The 13,237-nt window shown below is 36.7% G+C and overlaps 1 protein-coding gene across 1 annotated transcript in view; it reads right to left on the bottom strand.

Moving 5' to 3' along the window:
• DMD (dystrophin) overlaps positions 1-13,237 on the bottom strand; it is an 870,543-nt gene that overhangs the window by 512,627 nt on the left and 344,679 nt on the right. Inside the window, exons 22-25 of the mRNA XM_053455059.1 lie at positions 9,198-9,343; positions 8,059-8,271; positions 4,808-4,921; positions 4,102-4,257 (exon numbers count right to left, since the gene is read on the bottom strand). Of these exons, the coding sequence (XP_053311034.1) occupies positions 4,102-4,257; positions 4,808-4,921; positions 8,059-8,271; positions 9,198-9,343 (629 nt within the window). The remainder of the gene's footprint in view (positions 1-4,101; positions 4,258-4,807; positions 4,922-8,058; positions 8,272-9,197; positions 9,344-13,237) is intronic.

Genomic DNA, 13,237 nt, shown 5'->3' with positions numbered 1-13,237 from the left:
CTGTTCCCACAAAGTTAGAAGCATAGTGTTGTCCAAAATGTCTTGGTTTATCGCCTTCAGCTCATAAAACGTTCTACTAGATAAATGGGAGAAAATTCCCACAGAAACTCACAAAAAGACAAATCTTACAACCACAGATGGACCCCACTGGACACGGCCACAGAGACTACTATGATGTATTGAAGGAACCATCTAAGACTCCTAACACGTCATACACACAGGAACATATCCACACACTTAAACACTTGAATAACATACACACGCATGCACACACTTACGTACACACACACAATGGGTTAAACATGTGTTACAGGGAATCATAATCTTCCCTTTAAGTACGACATGCCTGCTCATACCCACATATGAACTGCTCTTACGCATGCCTGCCCACAAAAACACACGTATACGCTGCAATTGCCTGCACATACACACTTGCCAGTACTCACACTTATGCACTACCCTTATACACGCCTGCCCAAACATACATAATCTGCTCACACACACATGCCTCCCCATAAATATACACTGCCCTTGCACATACTTACACAGACATATACACTATAAGACAAATACACTCCTTATATACACACATACACTGCCCATACAGACGTACACGTATACAATGCCCATACACACGTACACATATACACTGCCCATACACACATACACATATACACTGCCCATACAGACGTACACATATACACTGCCCATACAGATACACATATACACTGCCCATACACACATACACATATACACTGCCCATACACACATACACATGTACACTGCCCATACACATATACACATATACACTGCCTATACACACGTACACATATACACTGCCCATACAGATACACACATATACACTGCCCATACAGACGTACACATATACACTGCCCATACACACACATATACACTGCCCATACACACACATATACACTGCCCATACAGATACACACATATACACTGCCCATACAGATACACACATATACACTGCCCATACAGACATACACATATACACTGCCCATACAGACGTATGCACATACACGCACATATACACAGCTGCCCTATACACATATGCCTGCCCAAGTGCCCATACACATGCCTTATCATATGTATATACACACACAAATCTACCATCAGACCCCCCCACCTTCGTTCTCCACATCAGACCCCCTCCCACCTTCATTCTCCACATCAGACCCCCCAACCCACCTTTGTTCTCCACATCAGACCCCCCCACAACCTTTGTTCTCCACATCAGACCCCCTCCCACCCACCTTCATTCTCCACATCAGACCCCCCTAACCCACCTTTGTTTTCCACATCAGACCCCCCCCACAACCTTCGTTTTCTACATCAGACCCCCCCACAACCTTCGTTTTCTACATCAGACCCCTCCCCACAACCTTTGTTCTCCACATCAGACCCCCCAATAATCAACCATCCACCCACCTTGGTTCTCCACAAATCTTACCTTTTCTTCCTTCTTCCTCCTTTCTGCTTTCTCTTCCTTCTTCCTCCTTCCTGCTTCCTGCTTCCTCCTTTCTGATTTTTGTTCTAACTTTCCTTCTGTTTGCCGCTCGCAGTCTGTGCAGTGCGGCTGCGCACAGCTGTTTCTGCTGAGCGCCGGGGCTGGATATAAACGTCATATCCCGTCGCCCCGGCGCTCAGTTACAGACAGCTGGTGAGTGTGACTTTAATGCAGCTGCAGGACTGGTTGGGGAGATCACGGATTTCCCTAACCAGTCCTGCAGGCTGCAGCTGCCGATCGGGCAGCTGTGAGCACCCTCACAGCTGCACCCGAGTGCACTCACCCTGGGGGGGATTTCTATATTATCGGTCCCCCCCGCATGATTTCCTGGGGGGGATCCGTCCCCCCCGTCCCCCCCGGTTCCTACGCCCGTGGCAGTTATACAGTCTACATTGTAGTTTAAGTTTAGGAGAACTTACCTGAACTTAGGCTATGCTGTGGGTGGTTATTAAAAACGTTTCTCTCTGTTGCTATCCCCTGGTGCACTGATTGCTAAAAGGGGGTTAAGCTGTGAAATCCTCCCAACTATCTAGAACCCTTCCGGAGTACTGTCAATCAGGGACAAATAAAATGGTCTGATGGCTCCCATCAGAGTCACTAGGCTGGGACAAGCAATATGCGTAGGCAGTTCTCCATCATATGTATGCTTCTGTGGCTAGCCTTGGCCATATGTGGTATTAGACCCACCACCCTCACAAAGCGGCTACATCAGAATACAGAATCAGGTATGCCAATGAATACTAAATACTAGTGAGAAAATAGTATGCTTTAGAGGATTATTCATAAAGCTCATGAAAATCTTCTCATGTTTTTATTTACTTTCAAATGGTTGTCAGTCTTGAAAAGTGGGTGGACAAAATAAAAAATAAACGGTACTGTGATTAATGTTTAACATATTACTTTAAAGAATAAAATGGAAAAGCACGTACAATCATTTAAAGTTAGGTCCAGCACATTCTCCAAATACATAACTAGATATCTAACAGTTTGCTGCAACCATAAACAAGCCTACCTTCCATGATGTATCACTAACCAAACCAAACCATTATAAGCCAAATATTCTTAGTGACTTAATATAAATTCTGTACTTTAGCTACATTGTGTAATTGTTGTTTAGTAAATATGATTTTGAGAGTGATTTTAATATATATTAGAGATACAGTTATCCTGTTCATAACTACTACAAGCCGCTCACGGGCTTGCAAAAGAAATATTATAATAAAGTGTAATTCACCCAAAATATTATACAAGTATGTATATGTATACAATGTGCTTGCCTAGTATGTATGAAAACTTGCAATGATTATTACATGGCATAGCATGCTACCGTATATCTCCATAGAAGCACGGCATGTCTCTAAAGATTGCATTACGTTTAGGTTTTAGCAAACCATTGTTGTGCATACTCCTCTGTGGAGCTGACTCTGCATTGCAGGAATAAACTGGAAATTAAACGGATTCCGTTTTGGCAAGATATAAAGATCACTGACTGTATTATGACCACATCAATCTGTTAAAAAAAAGAATGATTCAAGTCTTTTCACCATGGATGAAAAAAACATGCCTTCGGGGAACTAAGATTGTATTTGAGGCTATCGGGAATCTCAAAGAATTTTATAAAAATGAACTGTAATTTCGCTACAGGCAACATAAAAGTATATTTCAAGATAACCACAAAAATGCTTCTAGTGGCTTCCAACGTTGCTGCAATGCTGCATGCATTCCTAATTCCTTTGAGGCACAAAAAAAATATATATATATCTAAAATACTTATTTTTTATTCCCCTAAATATTTTTCTGGCATCACTCAATATGGAAACTCCTGCAGAAACTATCATGTTTTTTATGGCATCATTTCCATTTTTGCATGTGTTACTAGTGTCATACCAGGTACTTCATGTGACCTTTTGCTTTGTGATGATATGCAAATGGAGTGGGATGTCGATCCTGGGAGAGTTACAGCGGAAGGCCAAAAAAAAAAAGAACTTTACACGGTAGATCCCACGGGAGCCATTTTTAATATTTAGACTAGCACTAGTTTGGGTTTCAATTCACCGACTTAAACTATGAAAATAATGACAATTTAACAACAGCTAGATCTCATCTATGCTAATTAAATGAACAAAATTAGCACGTCTGAGTTGCTATGTGTGGGTCCACATATCATCCGCTCTGCTACAGTAGGATAGTGACAGTCGCAGCCGTGCGCTTTGCTGATTTGCTTTGTAGATCTCAGACATTTCAGCTTCCTTTAATGTCCTATATGAATCCTGTATCGTCTTCTGTCTCTTTAGCTTTTTAATGGCTGCAATCTTTAGGTTGATGCCTCCAGTAACAATGTTAAAACTTCAGGACCAATGTATAGTTACCGCAAATGATAATTTTATGAAATAAGAGCTTAGCTCTTTTAACCAAGTATAGAAAAAACACATACATAGAAATACACCTAATCTTGTATTATCTGACATACCCTATTTCGTCACATTGATGGCAAAATCAACTTTACTTAACATTGAGATCCAAACAAACAAACAAAAAGTACAGATAAATATATAATGTTATTAATATACCTGTTTGCATATTTGATCCCATTGCTCATTAAGGTTTTTAAGGTCGGCTTGTAGCTTGGAGGAATAGTGTGGTTCAGCTTTACTGATCAAATTTTTTCCAGCGTCATTAACACTGCTCACACTGGGCTGTATCGTCTGAATGTCATTTACCAAAGCCTGCAAAATAAATATATATATAATTGATATAAATATCTCGTCACACAGTAATATTTGCTAGGTACAGAAGTTTAATTAACTCAATTAATTAATTAATTTTGATGAACCGTTTGGCAATGCACAGATACATATGACAATTTTAAGGATATATATTTTTTTTACACCCACACGATAATATTAACCGTCTTCAGCGTGACTAATATTATTATCATTCACACAGTGTTCTCTTTAATTTAACAACTACACAACCAATGCCAGGAAAATTCTCTGTCTTAAAAATTAATGAATAATAAGAGGACTCTTTTGTATAGGGCTGACAATCTTATTACACAAATTTCTGAGTTTGCTCTTGAAACGTGATTTCATATATCCTCCTGCGTGTGGTTAGGAGCTGTGTTACGGTCATGAACAACACCATTTATCAAAGAATGATACGCTGTGTTGGAGCACATGGGACCGTACTGTCTTTGAGCTCCCGTTAACGTATTCTCGTGTACTGGAAAATATTAAAGAACAGTCTCTCTTGCATTTCTCACGTTGACATGCTTACACTGCATTGTTCTAGTTGCTTTTTAAGAGCTTCGGAATCTCCAAGGGCTGGCCATTCCTCATTTAGGAAAACAGTCACTTCTTCCATCCACTTGTTTAGAGTCTTTTTGTCGTTCTGTGAAAGATTGGATATGAGTTATGTTAGAAAAGGTGAAACTATGTGATTAGTAAAGTTTTTTTTTTAAAATATAGGCACCATAACTATAACATACAGTGTTTATGTAAGAGATATATAGATATGTATGTGTTTCTGTGTGCATGTAAATGTCCGCTTAATAAATGTAATAGGCTGACCAACACATCTTTTTAGAAAGGAGATGAAAAGTAGCCAGAGATAAAAAGGAGAAAGTGAAGAGCACAGAACATTTTTGAATTTGCAGATCTCACAGTTACTGCCAGCATCTTAGCAATATGTATGAGTAGAACAGTTACCCACTATTAGAGTATGAATAAAACCAAACAGATGTATAAAAACACACCCATATAACCATCCCTAACATCTAAATAGAGCCTTACTGTGGATAATATATATTTATTTCTTCTGTTGGTATAGCCACCTCCAGATCATAGTTAATATTAAAACACAGCTTTTACTTGATATCAAACTTAAAATCCCTGACGAAGCCAATTTGCCAATGAAACAAGCGTTGGGTCCTGGGTACGTACCTTGTATGTGCTGCCATTGATTGAAACGCATACGTTTTTGGCTTAGGAATCTTGCCCTACCTTAAAGATTGAGTTAAGCTAATAGCCTTTCTCTCTAAAAGCCTCTGGAACATTTGATTGCAGAACAAGCTTCCTAAACACTAAGCTTCTTTTTTCTCATGTGAGCGAAATTTTTACTAAATTATATACATTTTTCCTACTATTAAGTATTACTTCCGAGATGAATTTTCAGTATTGTTTTAACTTTGGTATTAAATAAAAGCTAAGTTTTAATATTAACTATAATTTGGACGTGGCTTTACAACAGTATCATTTTTTCCCTTCTGTGCTAAACTACATCACTTTTTACAGATGTATTAAGTTATTGTGTGACTATACTTGCAAATGTTTTAAATCAGTTGTTATATCTAACAGGAACTTGCCCTCCATATATCATGTATCATATTTTATTGATAAAGAACTAATTGGAAAAATGGAATCCACTATTTTGTGAGCTTGTTTGCCCTAGCATCGTTTGAGCGCTGAGATTTGTAGTGGGTAGATCTATCATAATGGGTCCTTCCTGGATTTCAACTTTGTGTTGTGTCGGTTCCAGGTTGTACATGATTAGAGGTTCTAGGGAAAGCTGGAAAGGCTTTTTATATGTTCTTGTTTGTTCCTTGCAGGCATTGTATTTACTTGTTACCATGTTAACTTTTTCTGCAAGAATCATATTTAAACTAAAATATGCAATATATACAATGCACTGAATATAAAAGGTATTTATTTTTTTTAAAAAACATTATATATATGTGTCAAAAAAATAAATACTTTGTAGACATGATGCAGTTAGACTATAATAGTTTTCTACAATAGCTAGAATACATCAATATTTAAGTAAAAAGTAAACGAGATATAAAATCTTACAGTAACGTTGAAACAACAGGTCAACCTTAACTATGTATAAACAATTATCTACTCTAGCACATTTCATAGTCATTAGTGTTATTAGTAGTGATATTTGAAAGAGTCAGTGGAAATTAGTACTTGCCAAGTCTGATTAGTACATGCTGACAGGTCAGTTAGTGTAGCAGCAGAGGCAAAATCATATTCAATCCAAAGGGAATATGTTGCTGCCATCTTCTTTTAATGGTGGACCTACTCCACACCTAGTCCACGAGCAATCTGAAGTGGAAAAAGTGCAAAAAACAAATGCAGATAGTGCAATAAGGTTTAATAAAGTGAATATTTTAAACAGTTGGGGTACTCGGAAAAAGTAAAGAGTTGATCTAGCTCACCACAAAGTCCAGAACTTATTGATTTAGTATCCCTGCACAACTGTGGCCCATCAGCTTTACCAGTGATGTAAGAAACACTTTAAGCGATGGATTAAATGACATGAACTAAGAAATGTAATGGATCTGTCCAATTATTTGTTTTACAAAATGTAAAAATGATTGTGATGCAACATTTTCGTAGGTCGGCACGTTGCCAGTAGTATGGGACAAATCAAGTGGGGCCAAACAGACCCTGAGCTGGCCTACAGAGCTACTCTTGAGCTGAGGTGGGTGGGGATGGTGAGTTCCATAGCACACCCTTACAGCTGTAGAAGGGGATGAGGTGCTTTAGTTGTCTCGGGTCCAGGTTGCGGCCCCACTTTAACTGAGAAGCTAGGCTGAGCAAGTCAAGGATCAAGCACCATACTGGCTCATATAGCTCCGGGTGAAATGTGTTGTAGATTAACACCTATCCCACTGCATTTCACAGAGATGTTTTGTTGACAATGTAGCTAACATTTGTATTGTTCTTGTTGTTCTGGTGTCATTAATACCCCCCAAAAAATGTCTTATTATAAATAAAAACTTTGAATGCTTTTTCCTATAATCAAATGATACCCAAGCAGATGAGCAGAGATGGGCATGGATATTGTGAAAAGCTAGATCATCATTTTACTTTTTCATATTGGTTAAACCATATTGCTCTATCTGCTTTGTCAGTTGCACTTGTACATTTTAGATTTAATCTAATGCACCATTTATAGTCTGGTATGGCACAGTTCACAGGTAGGTCTTCCAAACACAGTTGAATATACCTTATTCCAATGGATACATAATTTAAAGTATCTGATAACTAATACGCGATAAGCGGAGGACTTACCTGCAATTTGTGCAGTTTCTAATTTAATTCCACTACTGGCATGGTTCTCAACTGTCCTAGTTTGTCTTGGACAGTCCAGCCAGTGACACCTGTGTCCTACTGACTGGCTCTCTCCTTCTTACTAGCAGTTGCATCCACTATGAATAAGAATGCCATGGCAGCTATGTATGAACATTAGCTAAATTACATTGAGGTGGACGTGGACACTACGTATGTACCAAAAGCATAGCTGATGGACAGAGATGTGAGTTAAGCCCATCACTTAGTAGATGTTCTTACTGAAGATTGTTAGCAATGTATGTATATGATTGGTGCTTAATTGGGATTAACATCTATTGGGATTAAATCCATACTCTTTCACTTGATTAGTCACAGAATGTGGTATGGAACCCACATTTCTTTTAAATTCCTTCCACAATAAAAAAGAAACAATGCAACATTAACACATACCTGAAACTGTTTAAGTTTGCTAAGTAAGTCTTCTAGTTTTTGACTTTGTACAACCAGCTGATTTGATAGCGCCTTCCATCGGTTCTGGACATGTTCAGTTTGTGACCAGTATTTCTGTTTCACATGAACAGGTGCTTTGCTTGACAAATCGTCTGCTGTTTTGCAAAGATAATTCATGTCTGCCTGGTGGTCCTGCAGGGAACTCTGTAGGGCCTGTAGGAAAATCATATATATTAAATATATATATATATATATATATATATATATATATATATATATATTTATATATACATGCTTACATACATGCATACATATAGTATATATGTGTGTCTTATGTTTGCATCAAATTTCCATGTCATTTGTGGGAAAAAAAATGAAAGATAAATGAGAATATCATTGGAATGTTGCAAGCTGTGACCATTCAAGCAACAAACTGTACAAAAAATTACTTCTGTGATTGTACTGATACATCAATAAAAGTCTGCGCTACATCTGCAATAGGCACTAAATATCAAGGCAGACATTAAATCATGTAATGCCACATATTGATTTTTTCCCCGCTGATTTACAGTTCATTGCTAAATGTTTTATTTAGTAGACAAACAATGTTTCTTTTTTAGAGGACAAAGCAATCCAATCTGCGGATTCCATAGAGGTGTGTGAAATAACTGCATAATCTCTCATCCGCATATATGGAATATTGTATTTGGAATGGGGGGTATGTATGAAAAGAGAATCTGCTACAAACTGTGGCTATGGCAATTATTACTCCGATCACATGACCATCTTAAAACATTGCATTCTACATAGCCCCAATAATGTTGGCATACTTATAAATATCATCCCATAAAAGTATAATATTAGGATGTCGGCAATAACTGGCTTCCTAAAGGACTATAAAGTGGACTAACACATACATACAATATGATACAAATGCTTTCCAGCTGTACGATGTAGTTCTTTATTAGTTATTTATTTATGACTAATTGTATATATATCTATTTATGCATAAAGTGTGCTGTGGCATTTGTTACTGTCTCCTATGAAAGCACTGGGCTGCAGAGAACCTAAAGGGACTACACAGAATAATGGCTAAATGGCACCGTTGCAAATGCACTTTATTGACATTGTATATATACCTTTAGCTCCCTGAGTCTTTGTTCCATGATTTCACATTCAGTAACAGTAACCTGAGGTATAGCGAGTTTGGTTTCAGACTGCTGGATCCATAGAAGTATAGTGCTCATTTTTTCATTGTACTGAGTAGGAGGTAAACTGTCTAGAACTGAACAAAAAAAAAAATCCATCCATAATCTCATTTACTCACATATAACGGTGCAGAATATGCCCAATATTATATTTGTTCCCTTGTGTATCCAATTTATAAAGGAAACTATTTATAATTTCATACACAGTGTATAAGAAACAGAGTTTTACAAAGCTATACATTTAGAGAGACATAGTAACGAGTTTACAAATGTATGAAAAAATAGTTGAATGATATTGTACAGCCAAGAAAGAAAGAGTATATGTGGTTAGATATAGTGCTACTGGCACTCTATAATATAAATTGTTAATTCATAGATGACAAAAAGAAAATTAACCCCCCCAATTTCCAATAAATGTCAAATGTTATCCAATGGAACTATAAATCTCCTTGGTCATTACGTTAATCTGGTTTAATTGTTACAGTATTTTAATTACTCTTTATTTGTTTGATACTTGGTTCAACCTGACATGCTTCATGTTTTGCTTGTTTAATGCCTGCATCGGCTACTGCCTTCAAGTAATCTAACCTATGTATTTTTTGAAAAAAAAAAAACTGCCTTCAAGTAATCTAACCTATGTATTTTTTGAAAATGGAATGAAGGATGTTTGACCAATATCTCTTCCCTAACCCAAGTAACATTAGTATATCTGAGACAGTGGGAGATGGAACAAGAACCTAATGTGGTCCTTTTTTAATTTATCACATTGTATTCAATTTAAAGTGCTTGTATACTTCAGTAAATGTGCGCTAACAATTCATACAGCATTTTGCTTTCAACACATGTGAAATACACACGTACTGCTGTTGTATAATCCTAAACCTTTAACCTGCTACTATGAGTCAGGTTTAAATGTAGTCATAGCGTGTGGCACACCAGGGATCTCTTTGATGTTTTTTGTTAGTTTAAAATTAAAAGTAGAATCGAACTCGTTGTGTAGTCACTGTTAACAGCAAAGGAGGAAAATTCTCCCAAGGGTCCCTCTTTTATGCTAAGCTTCAAGGACAAGTACAACAAAATAAGCCAACAGGGGACCAGGTAAAATATGTCCATAGCACATAATGTTCTAATAAAATATGTGGCAAGGTGCTTGTTTAAGATCAGTTCCTTAAATCCTACACTTTCAAGCATTTGTTTGCACATTTATATGTTAAAATGGTTAGGCAGCTCCAGTTCTAGTATGGTTTGTTTATCTATGGTTTTTGATACGGAAATAAGATGAAGAGATACATGCAGATGAAAAGCAAATGTAATCAGCCATAGCACAGTGTATTTATGGATGCGGGCTTGGAGACGAAGAAGCAGGAAATTGCAGATTGGTTATTTAAAGATCGTAGCTTTATGGTTCATATCCAGTGCTTACATATTAAGTCTGACTAAAGTTAATATACAATTTCATAACATATTAAACATACACACCACAACATTTATATCCCTATGATTTACAGATAGATGATAGATACATAGATAGATAGATAGACTGTAAGTAGCATATTATTATTAAGTAGGTGAGATATCACAAAGAAAATTAAATGAAATGACACAACTCCATGAGTTTTATGTAAAGCGAATGAATGTTTCGACAAAGACTGAAATCACTGGGGACACAACAACCAAAGGAGGCCAAAAATAACACACATTTGAAACTTATAAAAGATTAATTCAAAATGTTCTATTTTGTTGTAAAAGCTCCTCAAAGGAAGTCTGTCAATTGTTTCCAGCTTTAAAGACTTAAACCTTAATCAGTCCTTGGCCTCATTCTTAGATTCAGGATAGCCATATGTCTTATCCCGTAATGTATTTTATATGATAATTTTATAAAGACAATGTTATTGTTGATTTGCACCCTCCTATTTTAATAGCACTACAGAATCGGTTGTGGCACTATAAAGAAGATGTCACGTAATGTAATACTTGATAAACCTATGAAACGGTGCCTGAAGATACAAATATACAATGCAAATGTGTCAGAAATTCAGAAACGATCTTGACTTCCGGTTCAGGATTTGTATAAAAATGTTCCCCATTTAATAGACGTTTTTGGATTTTAAGATAAGGTAATTGTTAGTGTTGTCTGCTTCACTGAGGTATGCTAATTGGAAAAAAAGCACAAGATGTAATCAGTTATCATGATAAACACATTAAATAATGATACAATCTATTTAGGTGACAGCTGCTCTTTACTTTATATAATTCATCATAGTCTGTCCACAGTCTGTTCTATTTTGCGTGAATGGTTAAAAAATATATGAATGTCTTATAGGTGGGATCGCTAACTTGTAACAAACATTTTCAATTGCTTTTTATATACATTTAAGAATACACATAAAAATATAAAAAAACATATTCTTTTCACATAAAAGTGAGCAGTACTCATTTATCAAAATGAATTTTTAAAAATATTTTGAGGTTTTTTTCCTCTTCCTTAGAATATTTAGACAGGTTCCGCCCATAAAGAAAGACTTCCTCAGAGGTGAATAAATTAACAGTTCCTCAGAAAAATAAGCACTATATGTATCCACACGATGGAAACCTCCACAAAGGAGAAAACCCTGCTTCTTATAGAAAACCCTGCTTCTTCCTCCTAAAAAAAAGGTGAATTTTGCGGGTAAAAAAAATCTCCTTTCCTTTTAACTTTATCAATTTTGATGTCTTCCTTATTTAAGGGCTTCTCACAGATGCACTCTGCACAGGGGAAAAAACTGAATGATTCCTGCATGTATTAGCAGAGATGTGCTCTTATTGACAGCTTAGTTGAAATTATTGAAATATAATAGTGGATTTATTTTCAAGGTTAGAGTCATTGAGGCAGCTGAAAATGTAAAACATGATAATTACCAATCAAATTATCATGAAAATGTAATACTCATACTAATTAACGTGGGCCATCACACACTATGGAACTATGCTAGATTGCAGCTTTTGTAGAGCCTCGTAGTAGAACAAAGACAATTTAGTATAACTTGTGCCTATAAATAATTATTTTACCATGAATGCTGAGTTCATTGTTAATAGCTCTTTCTCTTCTCTTTGATAGGAATTCATCTTTAAAGCATAGTTCAAACATTTTCATTTTGTGTATTAACAAGTACATTTCTGCAGGAAACTCTTAGATATTAACTGTACAGCAAAAGTCTTGTCAATAGCCTTGATGATATGGGGGAGAGTCTAGTCATAATATATACACTACATGGACAAAAGTATTGACACTGACCATTACACCAACAAGGACTTTCTAAGTTCTAATTACATAGACATTAATATGTAGTTGCCCCCCCCCCCTTTTGCAGCCATAACAGCTTTTACTTTGGATTGTTTCTGCGGGAATCTTTACCCATTCATCCAGTAGAGCATTTGTGTGGGCCAGTCAAGCTCTTCCAAACTAAACTCCAACCATCCAACCATGTCTTAATGAACCTTGCTTTTTGTACTGGGGCACAGTCAGGTTGGAATAGAATAGGGCCTTCTCCAAACTGTTCATATAAAGTTGGAAGCATAGCATTTCCAAAATGTCTTTATGTCCCCTTCAGCATACAAAGACATTGTTGTATGAGGTTGGTATGGAAGAACTTGACTTGTTTGTGCAGAGAACTGATCTCAACCCCATTAAACACAGAAACAAGCTCTTTCTGCAGCAGAAACTACAGAAATATACAGTGAAGTCAAGATGCTGAAACAAAACTGCAAACTCCCCTAACAACTCTCCCTCTAGTGAACCCGATTGGCCAGGGGCCCTAGGTAATAGCCTAGGTTGTAGATGATCTGTCTTTGTTGGGGTTATCTTATGAACAAGCAAGAAGTTCAATTCACTTTTCACATTTTGAAAATATGAGACAGACAGAGTCATATGTATACTAGATAACTGTTTGTGTCATACAATAATATGTGTTATGCACAATCAGCCATAACAT

The sequence above is a fragment of the Spea bombifrons genome, chromosome 2 (assembly GCF_027358695.1).
Source record: "Spea bombifrons isolate aSpeBom1 chromosome 2, aSpeBom1.2.pri, whole genome shotgun sequence".
NCBI lineage: Eukaryota > Metazoa > Chordata > Amphibia > Anura > Pelobatidae > Spea > Spea bombifrons.
This window is presented reverse-complemented; position numbering and strand designations above follow the sequence as displayed.